Consider the following 18,469-nt stretch of genomic DNA (forward strand, 5'->3'; position numbering starts at 1 on the left):
ACAAGAAATCGGGCCAAATCGCATATGTTTGACATCCGAATTGACCTGATGCCCATGTGCATCGAGTCTGAGTCGGAAGCACATTAATCATCTGTGCAGACTAATGTATGCGGCCTTTATACTGGGTGACAGTGGAAAGCACTAACTCAGTCGCAGGTAAAATATCTCACACAGGTGGCGCTGTTGTGGTGGCACCTGTGTCTGACATTCACTTTTGAACCTGGAAGTGCAGAGGTCCATTGGTAAATGGGCGATTGGGGTGTGCGAATGAGAAATGAGAGCAGGCCTGGAGCAGGGATGGAAGATGGATAGAAGTGGATTATTGTACCGCCATCACATAACACTGGTACGTATACTCGCACTACCACAGGTTTCAGGGAACTGAAAGGATTCTTACTCGTGAGTATTGAATAAGCCAATAAATGGCCACCGCCTCGGTGGAAGACGCAACCAGAAACTACGAGATTTAACGGTGTAGGTGGCAGGTGTACTTCAGTTATACATTAACTTCATCATAGTTTATAGAGTAATTTGTTTATGAGGCACCTGACACAAAGTTAAAACAAAATGGCTGCAGCGCCGTGTTTAATGATGTTGTGAAGTAAAATGAAGTGACGCATTCAGTTGTAAGCTCACTGCTTCGCAAACCACCAAACCGGCCTGGAGCTGCGTAACACCCACAGGCATATAAAGAAATATGTCACCTAGCCAGCCACGCGTGTGATAGGTCATCTAGCCAGCCAGGCGTGTGATAGGTCATCTAGCCAGCCAGGCGTGTGATAGGTCATCTAGCCAGCCACGCATGTGATAGGTCACCTAGCCAGCCAGGCGTGTGATAGGTCATCTAGCCAGCCAGGCGTGTGATAGGTCATCTAGCCAGCCACGCGTGTGATAGGTCACCTAGCCAGCCAGGCGTGTGATAGGTCACCTAGCCAGCTAGGCGTGTGATAGGTCACCTAGCCAGCCAGGCGTGTGATAGGTCATCTAGCCAGCCAGGCGTGTGATAGGTCATCTAGCCATCCACTAGGGCATGGTGGGAGAATAAAATAGTGTGCCGAACGTAGCGATGCACCATACCCTAAGCATGGCAAGTGCGGCACCGTGTCCTAAGCATGGCAAGCGCAGCGAGCCATGCGAGGGGACATGGTGGTACGTTTCGGTGTCCATGTTGACACAACATGTGCTGACAGGCAGTATTTCATGCCCTACTATCCACTAGGGTGTGGTGGGAGAATAAAATAGTGTGGCGAGCGTAGCTAGGCACCGTGCCAGAAGCATGGTGTTTATGTTGACTGTGTTGACATTCGGGTGGAAAAAAAAACATGTAGCCTTTTTCACTTTCGACCTTACCGATGTCGACCTTATGACCATATCGACCTTACCCATGTCAGCCTAATGACCCTGTCAACCTAACGTATGTCGAGCATTAGTCATGTTGACTTTAAGCCATATCGACCTACTTGCTAGTGACTAAATGATCCATACCTGAAATAAGAGACGGTTCCAAAAAAACAATGCTCCAATCAAATAAGGGTTAATAAGAGTACCGCAGTGGATCATTGGGTCGTCGAAACTAAGGTCAACAAGCATCAGGTTGAAATTGGCCAAACTGCTGGGTCACCGTATCTTACAGCCCACCAGGGACCTTGCATTCTGGTGGAATCGATGCAATAATGAATACAGTATCTATCCTTATGTATCAATGCCTATTTCCCTATAGATTGTAAGCTTGCGAGCAGGGCCCTCCTACCTTCTGACTGTCTGTAAATACCCTGTTTGTTGTATCACTGTCTCCTTTTGTAAAGCGCAACGGAATATGCTGTGCTATATAAGAAACTTAATAAATAAATTGGGAAGGTTGACAGTCAAAAGGTCGACATGGGGGTTTTCCACATTTGTGTCCCGAAAGTCGACACAGACACCGAGGAAGTGCACTGCACTGTTGGCACCTGTCGGTTCAAACAATGCGAGAAAACCCCATGTCGGCTTTTGACTTACAACTTACATAATGACTGTCAGAGAGTGCCCAAGAGACAGGTCAAGGAGCAGGTACAGTCATTTTTCCAGCACAGCCTATAACATGGCAGTTAGGAGCTGATTGGCTGGTACTTTATCTCCAACCATTTATCTCTCTTTAAGGTTTAAGCTGGGTACACATTATACAATGTGTACCCAGCCCGACATTGGCAGCAGCTGGACTAGGCATCGCCAGGTGCATACACACTTGCTGATTAGGGCAGCAACAGAGTGACGGCGGGGTCATGCTGCAAGGCCCTCGCTAATGACATCGTCCATCAGGCCCGCATGTAGGGCCGACGGAGGATGCTGCAGACGACCCGTGGGATCGCGCATCAACCAGGATATAGTGGGTACACACTGGATATGTCGGAGGGATCCGCCGGATCAGACCACGTATCGTCTAGTGCGTAGCCAACTCTAGTAAATAGATTCCCAAGGCACACATACAGGGGGTTATTCTGGTTCACTCCTTCTGACAAATTCCTTCTTAGATGGACAAAACCATGTGCACTGCAGGTGGGGCAGATGTAACATGTGCAGAGAGAATTAGATTTGGGTGAGTTATATTGTTTCTGTGCAGGGTAAATACTGGCTGCTTTATTTTTACACTGCAATATAGATCTCACTTTGAAGTAAAACCCCACCCAAATCTAATTCTCTCTGCACAAGTTACATCTGCCCCACCTGCAGTGCACATGGTTTTGTCCATCTAAGAAGGAATTTGTGAGAAGGAGTGAATTAGAATAACCCCCACAGTGTCCATGTCGACAGACACCCAAAAACAGTAAAAAGTCACGTCAACCTTTTTGATTTTGACTTTATCCATGTCGACCTATTGACCATGACGATCTAAGGTATGTCTAACTTTTTCAGGTGTCGACAAACAGTGGTTAACCTATTGACTGTCAACCTTATTACAACCAGCCCTATGGCCCATCCCCCTGCCTGACCCCTTGGACCAACGGAAAGCTGCCAACTCCTACTGCAGCAGCGCTGGATCCCTGGGAAGGAACCGGCAAAGTTTCCGGGAAGTTTAGATTTAATGATGAACTGGCAGCGGTCACGGCAGCATTGCTGGAATCACCCCGGGATCCATGGGGCACTGCACACTACCCTGTATGTACGCACAGAGCTGCAGCAGCCACTGAGGCGAGTGTGTGAGTTGTACTGGGCGTGACTCAGACACACGGAGATGGAACATCTTACATGCGTGATACTGAACTGCTGTCAAACGTAGGGCCTTATTCAGGTTTGTACTGTAATCGGACGGTGTACATACAGATCCTATACATGTGGGCCTGCGCGTGTGCAGAATGGATCTTATAATATCGCTCCCAGGCCCCATTATCCTCAGCAGGACTGTCATGCTGCCACGTGTTTCGGTCAGAGCAGCAGCAGCAGCAGGCATGGGATGTGTCACTGCTGCACTGTAGGTGTGCCAGGCCCAGAGACTGACTCATCACATGCAGATTTCCTGGATCCTGCGGCCAGTCTGAGCAAGCGTCAGCTCATTTGTTACAGGACACGGACATTAGGTCGACCACTGAAGTTGACACATGAAATAGGTCGATAGGGTTGGAAAGTCTACATGAGTTTTTGAAATATAATTTTTTAGCCGACATGTGCCGACAGGAGGTACTTCATGCCCTAACATCCACCATGGCACAATGGGAGTATAAAATAGTGTGCCGAGCGCACCACACACGGAGCATGGGGAGCCATGCGAAGGGGCACGGTACATTTTGACATTAGTCCAACCCTGTCGACATTAGCCATGTCAACCTATTTCATGTGTCATACAAAGCAATGTTGACCTTCATTGGTCGACCCAATGACCCCTAGCCTTTGTTACTATGGGAACGACTGATACTGGGAAAGCCGCAGACGACACTGTGGCAAAAGACAGTAAGACGGTCGCAGAATCGGCCCCAGACACCGGTAAAACGCATTCATAACAGTTGTACAAACGGATTCTATTACATTTTTTTTAAAGAGATTCAGGTCCCATTACAGATCAGGAGGAGAGGGGGGGGGGGTTGTTACACTGCTGCCTGGTGTCACCTCCCAACACTGCCCCTCTGCACAGGAGCAGGGGGATCACACACACACATCTGTGTCAGCACAACAGTAATAGAGCAGGTACTGTATCAGCACATTATACACAATACATTACAGGACGGTGTGTGTGAGTGAGTGTGTGTGTGTGTGTGTGTGTGTGTGTGTGTGTGTATGGGGACATTTGTATACCAGGATTTACACATACACTGCATTTTCTTTTTCACATGCCAACATTACAAAGCACAAATGAGCAGTAGCCCATGGCAACCATCTCAAATGAACGGTGACCGATGGCAACCGATCACCATCCAGGATCATTGATCCGGTACTGGTTCCAGAAATCCGGGGGGGGGGGGGGGGGAGCTTGGGTCCCCCGATATTTCTATACAGGGGACAAAAGGAGTAGGGCCCCCCTTTATTTTGGAAACCAGCACCGTGCTCAAACAGCCATCGGGTCATGCCACAGCCGGGGGACAGTTTTTATATTAGGTACCCCGGCCAAAGCATGAGCACTCTGGTTGGTCATCCCAGGCTGGGTCCCTAGGGGAGTGGGGACTCCACCCAATAAAGGGTCCCCCATTCAAGGGGAACCCCTGGGACGGGCTGAAGCCCAGGGCTGTCCCCACCACCCCTGGGCTGTGGGTGGCGGGATGATTGCAAAAAAAAAACATTAAATATTGTAATTATTGGTGTCCAGTGTCCTCAGCAGCCTCATAATGTGCTTCTGTCTGAGGATGCTGCTGCCCCCGCAGGGAGGGAGAGGGAGGGATGAGGAGGGATGGATGACCTGGCGGCCCAGGCTGTGGTGATAGATTTCTCCGGCGGAAGGTGCGTCGGGATGCGCACAGGAACGCGTATTGCATCGCCTCTCTTGTCATGTACATAAAATCTGGGCACAGGACATGCGACTTAACGCTGAAATCGCATGTAAATTGCCCAGATTGCATGTAGTGTATAACTTGGAATAACAGCTGCTATAGTCAAAGGGATCATTAAATAGTTACTAATAAGTCATCTGCCTGCATCTGCCCCATGATGCAACAGTGACAATTATCCCGGCACATGTGGCAATGCGCAGCCTGGGTTACACAAGCGGTCGGGGGAATAAGATCATTACACTTCTCACCTAATAGCAGCAGCTGAGTCACAACCAGAACACATTATCCGCCCCCTCCCGGGATGATCAAGGGGAAAGAAACAACTAAATCGCTCGGCGTGTAGCACTACCACTGTACACTGCGGGTTTGTAGTGTGCACAGTCACTGGTAACTGGACAGCTTCAACCATGTGGTGGCGTTACCCGTAGCAACCAATTAGGTTCTGTCTATCATGATCTAGGATGCAAAGGATGAATAGAATATTTCTATGGCTATCATTTATAGAAGCATCTATAGAATGTAAGGACTGGCGAGCAGGGCCCTCTCTCCTTATGTTTGGTTAGGTAATTATACATTTTTGAGTTCATATGTTCTTTCCATGGGATTAAGTCTAATTCCAATTTCACCGGATTCCAAAGGATCAGGCCATGAAATCGGTCCAAATTTATTTATTTATTATCAGTTTCTTATATAGCGCAGCATATTCCGTTGCGCTTTACAAAGGAGACAGTGATACAACAAACGGGGTATTTACAGACAGTCAGAAGGTAGGAGGGCCCTGCTCGCAAGCTTACAATCTATAGATGTATGTCATCCGATCCGATGTGAGGTTCCGTGCGTGTGGAATCAGGATTGGAGGTCGTACGGGTGGTTTTAGCACCCACGATGTATCGCATCCGATGGGGGGGGGACTCCGAAGCTGGGATGGGGGAGGCTGGGAGCTGGCGGGGGATGCAGAGAGTCGGACGGGTGGCGATGCAAGCCGGGGGGGGGGGGGAGCAGAGAAGCGGGCGGGTGGAGACGCAAGCCGGTAGGGGGACGCAGAGAGGCGAGTGGGGGAAGCCGGGCGAATATAAAAAGCAAACAAACATATAAATGAATGGGCAGCCACCAATTGATTGAGAGCTCTCTCAGCGAATCAGCAGCCACCCAAATGGGAGGCCACGGATTGGCTGAGAGCGCAATCCCACCCCCTGCAATGCTGTGAATGACTTGCACATGGATGGGGGATGGATCATTAGGTCTAAAGCAGCTATGTCGACAAGCATTAGGTCGACACCATTAAGTCGACATGAAGAAATGTCAACATGTGTCTAGGTCGACATGGGCAAGGTCGAAAGTCAAAAGGTCGACATGGGTTTTTTAACGAATGTCGACACAGTCAACATGGACCCTGAACCGGGGCACTGCGTCTGCTCGCCATGTTTCGGGGGCGGTGTCTCGCTACGCTCAGCACACTATTTTATTCTCCCACCAGGCCCTAGTGGATGGTAGGAAATACTGCCTGTCGGCACATGTCGGCTCAAAAAACAGTGAAAACCCTAATGCCGACCTTTTGACTGCGGACCTTGCCCATGTCGACCTAATGCTAGTGTGGACCTAATGTCATGTCAATCTACACCCAATTCGACCTTTCTGCATTTCAACCTAATGGTGCCGACACAATGCTTGTCGACATAATGACCGTATCCCACGTGGATCTCTGATCTCCAGCCAGCTGCAAAACCATCATCATGGAATGATTTCCCAATCTGTGCAAGTGTGCGTAACCCTGACCCTCCCACAACTGTGCGACACAATCAGGCTGATCGAGGCCAGAGCTGACGTCACAGACCCTCACCAGTCCCAGAAAAGGACAGGTTACCACCCCCAAACGGCAGCTTCCTGTCAACCAAATTGCAAGGAGATTGCGAATAGATTCAGCAATAATTATTTTTGCTGTCTGGTCTCACATATGCCTGTGAAGATCAGTATCCATGCACAATCATGTTCAATAATCGATGGACCTTCGAATTCGCAAAACAGCAATCAGGTCTGAATAACCCCTATATTGCAACTTCCTGAGAAGTCCAGTGCGGCATTTGCGAACATGGGCGGAGATTGGGTGAGAACCAAAATCAAATGCAAAATGAGGCTGGGTTGTGGGCGTGTAATGGGAGTGCTGTGGGCGGGTCGCTGCATGTAAATGAGTTCTCTCACTCAGAACACTGGTCAGTGGCCAGATCTGTTGAAACTTGAAAGTGTCAGAGATGTATCTGTGTGACCCAAGACCTACGTGAGGCGGCGAACCTGCAAGTGGCGTTTAGTCCACATGCAACGCAGTAATATCCACAGCGCTGTGTGTGGACAAGAATAAGGTCCATAGAAAAGGGATGGCAATCGGTGCAACCAGCCATCGATCATAACAAACTATGTGATGGATGACCATCGATAGTTTTACCTATCGATGGTCATCCATTTTCTTTGACTGACTGGCCTGTGGGCCAATCAGAATGTGGGGTTTTGCTCTGCCATCAATGGAGGGAAACCATCTGGTTCCCCCTCCCCATGGATGGAAAAAGTATTCAACATCGGCCATAAACCATCAATGATTTTGAATCATCAATGGTCGATGGCCATCCCTAATATAGACGGGTGCCGGACGGCTCCCCAACAGTCGGGATTCCGACAGTCATTCCTCCGACGTCGGAATCCCGACTGCTCCCTCGTGGGGGTCCACGACCCCCATAGAGGGAGAATAAAATAGGTGGCGAGCGCAGCTCGCCACCGTGCCCGCAGCGTGGCGAGTGCAGCGAGCCCGCAAGGGGCTTCATTGCGCTCCCCACGCTGTGCAGTCGGGATTCCGACGTCTGAGTAATGACTGTCGGGGAAATATACCACACCCATATAGACAGAGGGAGCTGTGAATACAGGAATTTGAGGTAGGAGCAGATAGGGACTAAGCTGACATTTTTTGACGGGCTTTTAACTAGTAATTCATATTTCTTTCAATTCACTGGTTTTAGACTGTAGTATTATATTGTACTGTACTATATTGTAGTATTATATTGTACTGTACTATATTGTAGTATTATATTGTACTGTAAGTGTACTGCTCATATCACTATGTAAATAAATGGGGGGGAGGGGATATCAATTTGATGCCAGGTTGCATTGGAACTTCTTGCCCCTTAGCCCATGATGTCACACAGAAGCGGTAGAGTTGCCAATGCCTGTAAGCACAGAAGCACCTGCACAATCATAAGGCTGCCGTTTCATGCTGCAGTCTACATATCTGAAGCTGGCTGCAGGGTGCCGCCGTCTACATACAGTATCTGAAGCTGGCTGCAGGGTGCCGCAGTCTACATACAGTATCTGAAGCTGGCTGCAGGGTGCCGCAGTCTACATACAGTATCTGAAGCTGGCTGCAGGGTGCCGCAGTCTACATACAGTATCTGAAGCTGGCTGCAGGGTGCCGCAGTCTACATACAGTATCTGAAGCTGGCTGCAGGGTGCCGCAGTCTACATACAGTATCTGAAGCTGGCTGCAGGGTGCCGCAGTCTACATACAGTATCTGAAGCTGGCTGCAGGGTGCCGCAGTCTACATACAGTATCTGAAGCTGGCTGCAGGGTGCCGCAGTCTACATACAGTATCTGAAGCTGGCTGCAGGGTGCCGCAGTCTACATACAGTATCTGAAGCTGGCTGCAGGGTGCCGCCGTCTACATACAGTATCTGAAGCTGGCTGCAGGGTGCCGCAGTCTACATACAGTATCTGAAGCTGGCTGCAGGGTGCCGCCGTCTACATACAGTATCTGAAGCTGGCTGCAGGGTGCCGCAGTCTACATACAGTATCTGAAGCTGGCTGCAGGGTGCCGCAGTCTACATACAGTATCTGAAGCTGGCTGCAGGGTGCCGCCGTCTACATACAGTATCTGAAGCTGGCTGCAGGGTGCCGCAGTCTACATACAGTATCTGAAGCTGGCTGCAGGGTGCCGCCGTCTACATACAGTATCTGAAGCTGGCTGCAGGGTGCCGCAGTCTACATACAGTATCTGAAGCTGGCTGCAGGGTGCCGCAGTCTACATACAGTATCTGAAGCTGGCTGCAGGGTGCCGCAGTCTACATACAGTATCTGAAGCTGGCTGCAGGGTGCCGCAGTCTACATACAGTATCTGAAGCTGGCTGCAGGGTGCCGCAGTCTACATACAGTATCTGAAGCTGGCTGCAGGGTGCCGCAGTCTACATACAGTATCTGAAGCTGGCTGCAGGGTGCCGCAGTCTACATACAGTATCTGAAGCTGGCTGCAGGGTGCCGCAGTCTACATACAGTATCTGAAGCTGGCTGCAGGGTGCCGCAGTCTACATACAGTATCTGAAGCTGGCTGCAGGGTGCCGCAGTCTACATACAGTATCTGAAGCTGGCTGCAGGGTGCCGCCGTCTACATACAGTATCTGAAGCTGGCTGCAGGGTGCCGCAGTCTACATACAGTATCTGAAGCTGGCTGCAGGGTGCCGCCGTCTACATACAGTATCTGAAGCTGGCTGCAGGGTGCCGCAGTCTACATACAGTATCTGAAGCTGGCTGCAGGGTGCCGCAGTCTACATACAGTATCTGAAGCTGGCTGCAGGGTGCCGCCGTCTACATACAGTATCTGAAGCTGGCTGCAGGGTGCCGCAGTCTACATACAGTATCTGAAGCTGGCTGCAGGGTGCCGCCGTCTACATACAGTATCTGAAGCTGGCTGCAGGGTGCCGCAGTCTACATACAGTATCTGAAGCTGGCTGCAGGGTGCCGCAGTCTACATACAGTATCTGAAGCTGGCTGCAGGGTGCCGCAATGGGGGTACTGCTTGCACACCCCAAGTTCATGCACTTGCACTACTGGAATGCAGGTTAGATGTTTTCATCTATTTACTACCATGGTAACCAGTTATTTGTGTAGCCGAAGCCAATGACATTTCCTGCTCCTGTGACATCACTGGCCCTATGGGAATGAATATGACTGCACTGTCAGGAATATGGGTTCAGCTGACACAATGGACTCTGGACCTTATTCTGGTCCACACGCAAAGCTGTGAAACTAGCAGCTTTGCATGTGGTCTAAACACTGCCTGCACGTACACCCCCCCCCCCCCGCCCGCCAAGTTCCCCCGCACGCGTGCGAATGGATGTTTAGCATGCACTGCACCCCCCACCTGCAGTCGTTAAACATCGATCCTTCGTGCGAACACGCGGGGTGCGATCAAATCAGAATAACCTCCTCTGTGTGAAGGTTACAGGTCTTCCCAGGTCCTTACAGGGAAAAACGGTGTTTTAACATATCTTATAGCTTGCTAATGTGATCTGATTGTTCGTATTTACCATTTTACCTTGGTTGGTTTCTCAAGGCTGCTATTAATGATTTATAATTGTGCCACATCATAGGTTACCATGGCAGCAACAGTCACATGGCACGCGACGTATCAAGAAGAGATTCACTGGAACACCAATGTTCTCTCTGTGACAACCCCGCTGCCATCACATGACACGCAGATATCCGTAGGCCTATGTTTGTGCGACGGTAGCCATTTTTTGCCACTTACATAGAGATTTTGAAACGGAGATAATGACTTTTAGATTCTTAGACAGAGAACATCTAAGAACAAATTAAAAGGTGCTTAACTTGTGGTTTATTAATAAAAATTAAACACATTTAATGTAAAACTGGGTAACGCAGCGTGAATGCATACTCAGCTCAAACGACTGGAAGGATGGGATCGCAGTTTGAGTGACGGAACACGGATGCATCGTATTGAAGGCACATCATCTCCAAACGCCAAGAAATCCACTGGTCAGGGCCCCTGCTGGGCTGCTCCCAGCCACCGTCTGCCCCGGTACCGCTGTCGTGGCCACCCAAGAGCAGACGGAGGAGGTGGCACCTCCTCCCAGCAGACAGTAGGTCACTGTGATTAGCAGGTATGGGCTCTCCCATTGATCTAAATGGGTCCCGATTCTGATGACCCATTAACACTGCCCCTAAACACGTGTCTGACCAGTGTTCAACCCACAGCATTTGCCGGGCAATCCCAGTCTTTGGACCCGGGTTATTTTTAAGATGGTTGTTTACACTGAGGACCTGACGTGGGTCGACACCCGGGAAATTCGGTGTATGAGGGGTATAAGTGGACACATCTGTATATACTGTGACAGCTGCCTGCTAAAGTCACTGATGACTAATACTGTTATACTGTATAACAGGAATGGGGAACCTTTGGCCCTCCAGCTGTTGTTGAACTACACATCCCAGCAGGGCCTGCTACAGTTTTGCTATTTATCCCCCCTGCAGCGCCACAGGCTGCATCCCCCATAGGTTTCTATAGGGGATGCGAAGCTGCCCGATGTATCAACATCGGGCAGCCTGGCTTCGCACCCCTGGGTTATCGTCATTCTGATATGGAGATAACCCATTGTAGCCCACACCGGCGGCAGTGTGGTCAGCAGGGGTCAGCGCATAACCGCGCATGCGCAGGCCTCCCCCGGGTTCCGGCTCCGGGCATCGCAGGGATGGGCTCTTTTCGGTGATATGATCACATTGTCTGTAATATTCCACTCAGATCGCATATCACCTAAACCTGTTGCAGGGCATGCTGGGATGTGTAGTTTAACAACAGCTGGAGGGCCAAAGGTTCCCCATCCCTGCTGTACAGTATGGCACTGTCTGACACACTCAGCATAGTTGCTAGGCCATCTACACCACCCTACTACCTTCATCCATTTGTCTTAACCTAAACTTCTTCCCTCACGTGTTTTTCCTTCTTATGTCAGCCATCTTTGATGGCACCAAATCCTGTGGTTTTCTGCCCCCTGATACTTATGTCAGTGCCGCCTGCTGATGCAGCTGTGGTTATCTGCCCTGTACTTGTCCTCTGCTGTAAGTCACTGTTTCCTGTATTGCTTATTTCTTTATGTACTCTGTAATTGGGTGCTGTGAATACCTTTTGGCACCATATAAATAAAGGTTATTAGTAATAATAATAATAATCACTGCTTGGAAAACAAAGTCAAATATCTTAGTTAATAATGTGTTCAACAGCCCCCAGATCTACCTTTCCACAGAGCTTATAACTAGGGTTACCACCCGTTCGGGATTACTCCAGACAGTCGGGTAATTAAAACCAGCAATCTACTAGCTGCCTATTCCCAGACATTGTATAGCCCGGGAACACCACCCCTCCAGACTTCGGTCTTAATTACCCAACCCCCCCCCCCCCCCCCCCCCCCCCCCACAGTCAGGATTCCGACGTCGGAGTAATGAATGCCAGAATCCTGACTGCCGGTGAGTTCTCCGACACCCCTGCTACCAGAGTGCCACAGCCCCCAGCTCTGTCCTATCATACAGTACAACAACCTCCTTTACTTACCACGGCTACTGAGCTCCAGAGCACCCCATCTTTCCCCTACCAAAGCATGGCAGAACCCCCAAGTTCTCCCTTGCAGCATAGTATCAAACCCAATCACTGTACGACCACCAAGTGTCCCCAGGTTTTCCCTGCCACAGCCCCCCCCCAGCTCTCCCTGCCAAGCAGCACCCCTGGATGTTATCTGCCATACAGCACCCCTATATATTGCCTTCCAACCAGCACTCTAGATCTGCCTTGACACACAGTGCCCCAGCTCCCCCACTGCCACTACGCCCCCCTGGCTGTTCTCTGCCATGCCCTCTCGTCTGCCACACACAGCCCTAGCGCTACACCCCCAGTTTTTAATTTGTCATATGGTGGCCATCAGCTCATGCCTGACACACAGCAATGTAGCACCCCCCAGATCTCATCTGCCACGCAACTCTCCCAGCTGTGTCCTGTCAGTGTCCCAGCCCATCCGGAGACACAGCACAGCAGCCCCCCACATATCCCCTGCCAAATAGCACCCCCAGCTCTCATCTGAGACACAGCACCCTCAACATTAGTAGCACCGCATTACCCTCAGTGCCACACTCTCCCCGCCATAAACACAAACACAACCTTCCACAGAATACAGCAACCCCACACCCAGTATCCAGGTGGCTGACAGCATCTACAGTCAATAGGCAAAAGGTCGACACCTGAGGGGTCGACATCACTAATGGGAGATGTTGACAATAACACAAAAAAAAGTGAAAAACTCATGTGAACCTTTTCACATGTCAATCTTGTGCATGTCGACTAACACAGACACTGTCTGTGAGCTATAGCGCCCCCTGCACTCCTATGACAAGTACTGCATGCTGGCACACCATCCCAGTTACAGCCAGTACCACCACAGTGCCTGATACCTAGACAGTGTTAGGTACTGGGCTGGCACCGGGGGGGTATCAGTTACTGGGCTGGTAACAAATAGGTATCAGTTACTGGGCTGTGCCATCCCAGTATCAGATAGCCAAGCAGTGACGGGACTCGGTCACTAGGTCAACCCTATTTAGGTCTACACGCATTGGGTCGACCACTGAAGGTCATGCGGGACAAAAAAAAAATCATGTCATCCTTCTGACTGTGTCGACCTTCACATGGTTGACCTAATGCGGGTGTCAACTTTCCAACCCTGTCGGCCTTAGCCATCTCAACCTACTTCAGGTGTCGATCTAAGCCTACTGTCAACATTCAGCGGTCGACCCAATTACCCACAGTGATACCCCGGTAGTTGATACTCAGCCAATGCCAACCCAGGACACGAGAGCCCAGCAATTGTCTGCCCACTACATGATACTCAGCCACCCCAGTACCAGATACTCAGCCAGTGCCAGCCCTGCACCTGATACTCAACCACTGCCAGCCCATTACTTGATACCAATGCCACCCCGGTACCAGATACCTAGCCACTGCCAGCCCTGTACCAGGTACCCAGCCACTGCCAGCCCTGTACGTGGTACCCAGCCACCACCAGCCCGGTACCTGGTACCCAGCCACTGCCAGAGCCGTACCAGATACCCAGCCACCGCCAACCCTGTACCAGGTACCCAGCCACTGCCAGCCCTGTACGTGGTACCTAGCCACCACCAGCCCGGTACCTGGTACCCAGCCACTGCCAGAGCCGTACCAGATACCAAGCCAATGCCAGCCCCGTACATGGTACCCAGCCACTGCCAGCCCTTTACCTGGTACCCAGCCACTGCCAGCCCGCTACCAGATACCCAGCCACCACCAGCCCGGTACCAGATACCCAGCCACCGCCAGCCCTGTACCTGGTACCCAGCCACCGCCAGCACAGTACCAGATACCCAGCCACCAGCCACTGCCAGCCCTGTGCCTGGTATCCAGCCACTGCCAGCCCTGTGCCTGGTACCCAGCCACTGCCAGCCCTGTGCCTGGTACCCAGCCACCACCAGTCCAGTATCTCGTACCCAGCCACTGCCAGCCCGGTACCAGATACCCAGCCACTGCCAGCCCTGTATGTGGTACCCAGTCACCGCCAGCCCTGTGCCTGTTACCCAGCCACTGCCAGCCCGGTACCAGATACCCAGCCACCACCAGTCCAGTATCTCGTACCCAGCCACTGCCAGCCCGGTACCAGATACCCAGCCACCACCAGTCCAGTATCTCGTACCCAGCCACTGCCAGCCCGGTACCAGATACCCAGCCACCGCCAGCTCTGTACCTGGTACCCAGCCAACTCCAGCCCTGAACCTGGTACCCACTACCCAGCCACCGCCAGCCCTGTACCTCGTACCCAGCCACCACCAGCCCAGTACCTGAAGTAGTAGACATCGCTCTTCCCTGCGCTCAGTCCGGACTTCCTAATGACCTCCTCCTTCTTCCAGCCCGGGGGTAGCGCCGGACACTCCATCCTCCGCTTCTCCATGCACCGGCTTGTGCCCTATACCATAGCCCGCAGCAGCCTCCCTGCCCACCCGCTGGCCGCCTACTAGCACTGGCTGACTGCTGCGAGCTGTCAGATGATCTTCAGGCAGCACAGCGCCCCCTGGCGGCGCTATTCCCTTCCGCAAACTAGTCCCGGCGTGACAAGCTGCAGAGCGATACACTGACCCCCGGGAGCTGTCAGGGAGTCAGTGACCCGCCCTGTGAGGGCTGTGGTGGCGGGTAGTAACATCCCATGATAGTATATAGTGCCGCTGCTGCTGCTGCTGCTGCTGCTGCTGCTGTCCCCCCCGGGCAGTCACACATGACACAACACAGTCTGCAAAGTTCCAAGCAAATGTCAACTTTCCCTGTGTGACGAAACTACAACTCCCAAGAGCCTTCGCTGCTGACAGGGCTGTGTGTGATGCTCACGGGAATTGTAGTTTTACCGAACATCGCACACCTGTGCTCCTCCGCATGACCGTTCTATACTGTAATAGTGCATGGCGTAGGGATAGACACTGTTATCGGAGGCGTAACTATGGACAGTGTAACTATGGAGGGTGGTGTCACGCTGTCAGGAGCAGTGTCCCCTCTGGGGTGTGGGTTGTTAGGTCTACACCGACTAGGTTAACACCACTAGGTCGACAGGCAGCAAGGTCGACATGGGTCTAGTTCGACATGACATTAGGTCGACACAAGCATTAGGTCGACAGTCAAAAGGTCGACATGGGGTTTTTCACTGTTTTTTACCCGAATGACGACACAGTCGACATGGACACAGTTTGAAGTGCACCGCATCCCCTCGCTGCGCTTGCCATGCTTTGGACACGGTGCCTTGCTACACTCGGCACACTATTTTATTCTCCCACCACGCCCTAGTGGATGGTAGGGCAGGAAATACCGCCTGTCGGCACATGTCGGCTCAAAAAACAGTGAAAAACCCCATGTCGACCTTTTGACTGTCGACCTAATGACATGGTCGCTTCGCTCGCCACGCTTCGGGCTCGGTGGCTCGCTACACTCGGCACAGGTTTATATCCAACTCCATGCCCACTTGGATAGTGGGGAAATGAAATAGGCCCATTTTCCCATAGAATCCTATGTTAAAATGGACTCCATTTTAACATTGAATCCGATAGAAAAATCGGGTCCATCGCATAGCATACGATTTGGTCGCATGCGATGCGATGGACCCAATTTTTTTATCGGGCGTCCAGATACTACATAAGTACTGGTGAGTTTGTAGAGGTTCCACAGCATTAAGTACAACAAGGATCCTCATAGACATCCTTGATTTTTTGATAGGCAGACTTGGTGGCACCCCCCTAGATCCCGGCGCCCTAGGCAGCTGCCTAAAGCTGCCTAGTGGTAGAACCGGCCCTGGATATATGAGGTGGTCTTAGGAAACATCCTGCCTACAGTGATTTACCAAATACCCCAGGTCTCCCATTAAATACATAGAAATGTGACAAAGAGCTGGGCCGGGTGTGGTATCCTGTTCCGACAGTCGGGATTCCGACAGTCATTAGCCCGACGTCGGGATCCCGACTGGCCTGACTCAGACAGCGTAGCCAGCGCAACAAAGCCCCTTGCGGGCTCGCTGCGCTCACCACATATTCTATTCTCCCTCTATGGGGGTCGTGGACCCCCAGGAGGGAGAATAGCCGACGGCCGTCGTGTTTTAACAGTCGGGATCCCGACGTCGGGTTAATGACTGTCGGGACCCCGTCCGGCACCCAACTGGGCCATACCCTGACCCAACCAGTGACCTCTGGGGTTATTCTTGTTCACTCCTTCTGGCAAATTCCTTCTTAGATGGACAAAACCATGTGCACTGAACGGGGGGGGGGGGCTGATGTAACATGTGCAGAGAGCATTAGATATGGGTGAGTTATTTTGTCTGTGTGCTGGGAAAATACTGACTGCTTTATTTTCACACACCAATATAGATTTCACTTTGAAGAAAAACCCCACCCAAATCTAACTCTTTCTCTACCCCACCTGCAGTGCACATGGTTTTGTCCATTTGAGAAGGAGTGAACCAGAATAACCCCCCTAAACCCAAATGTATTAAATCTTTGCTTTTTAAACTGGCTACAGAGAACACTGACATTGGAAAATAAATACGTATAATAAAGTTTTTGTGTTTTTTTTTTAGCTAAACTGTTTATACTTTATTGATATAATTGTGGAACAGTTCGCTACAGGAATACATTTAGGCACGGGGACCGATGTTGAAGCACTGCACATGTGCAGGGCTTCTGTGCGGGCACCTTCGCCAGCCTGCACAGTCAGCATGGCGCTCGCAGTGCGGGGGCGATGGGGCATGGGAAAGCTTAGCGTTTTATGGGCGTCCCCATGCAAACGCTGGGCATTCTCATATAACTGCATCCGTGACGCGGCTGATGTCACATAAGGGGCAGGGCGGGCACTCTGGGAATTGGTAATCTGCAATCTTCACAGCATAATGAGTCAGCCTGAATAAGGCCCTTAATACAATCAACGTATGCGTGCAAAGGTAAGAACAACTAGAGAGAGGCCCTTATTCTGGTCCGATTGTCCCCGCAGGGTGCGTGTACCCACGGCAAACAGATTATTTGCCGGGTGCACGCACTCAGGACAGCGGGTGGGGGTTGAGCATATGGGAACACCCAGCGTTTCATGGGCGTTCCCATGACAACACTGGGCATTCTTATGCTAATGAAGCCAGCCATCCGCAAGGCGGGGTTTGGTGGACTTGCAAGGATGCGAATTCGCAGCCTTGTGAATCAACGAGAATAACCCCCAGACATTCATGAAAAAGTTCTATTAAGCTTTAACATATTTGCCCACTACCCAGCGGCGTAGCTACGTTTTGGGCGCCCCCCCCGCCGCCCATTCAAACCCCCCCAATCCCCCGCAGCCTTACCTTTCGCGCTGGTCCCGGCGGCTCCGTTCTTCTGCTGAGGACCACCACAAAATGGCCGCCCCCATACAGCAGACAGTTTCAGAGAACTGTGTGCTATATGGGGGCGGCCATTTTGTGGTGGTCCTCAGCAGAAGAACGGAGCCGCCGGGACCAGCGAAATAGGTAAGCCTGCGGGGGATTGGGGGGAGGTGTAACTATAGCACCGCAGCCCCCGGTGCCCCCATATGCACAGCGCCCCCCCGCGGTGGTGGGGGCTGCGGTGCTATAGTTACGCCAGTGCCACTACCCCAGAGTATTCGGGAGACTCACAGGGGTAGGTTTACCAAGACTAGTTCTACTGAAGATAGGAAGTTGCCCTTAGCAACCAATTAGATTTTACTTCTTTATTTTGCACCTTCTAGAAGATAATACATACAATAAGATTTATACTACAGATGTCAGGAGGATGTCCCCAATGGATTCGGTATGAAATCCCGACGGTCAAAATCCCGAACAGGTCAAAATACTGACAAGGACAAAATCTCGACATTTAAAATCCCGACATGGTCAAAATACCGACATATAGAATGTACAGGTGAAAAAGTCAACATGACTTTCGGTCGATAGGTCACGAGGTCGACATTGGTTTTTTCACTGATTTTTTTACCCAAATGTCGACACAGTCGACATGGACACAGTTGGAAGTGAACTGCAGCCCCTCGCATCGCTCACTTCGGTCGCAATGCTTCGGGCACTTTTTTATTCTCCCACCACGCCCTAGTGGATGGTAGGGCATGAAATACCGCCTGTTGGCACATGTCGGGTCAAAA

The 18,469-nt window shown here is 51.2% G+C and overlaps 1 protein-coding gene across 1 annotated transcript in view; it reads right to left on the reverse strand.

Annotated features, from left to right (window-relative positions):
• Nucleotides 1-15,026, reverse strand: part of LOC146021482 (methyl-CpG-binding domain protein 2-like) — a 74,394-nt gene extending 59,368 nt beyond the window's left edge. The window contains exon 1 of the mRNA XM_083155200.1: nucleotides 14,641-15,026. Coding sequence (XP_083011326.1) covers nucleotides 14,641-14,750 — 110 coding nt within the window. The 5' untranslated portion in view covers nucleotides 14,751-15,026. The remainder of the gene's footprint in view (nucleotides 1-14,640) is intronic.
• Nucleotides 15,027-18,469: the final 3,443 nt, after the last annotated feature.

This window comes from Crinia signifera, chromosome 1 (genome assembly GCF_055691185.1).
Source record: "Crinia signifera chromosome 1, ASM5569118v1, whole genome shotgun sequence".
Lineage (NCBI taxonomy): Eukaryota > Metazoa > Chordata > Amphibia > Anura > Myobatrachidae > Crinia > Crinia signifera.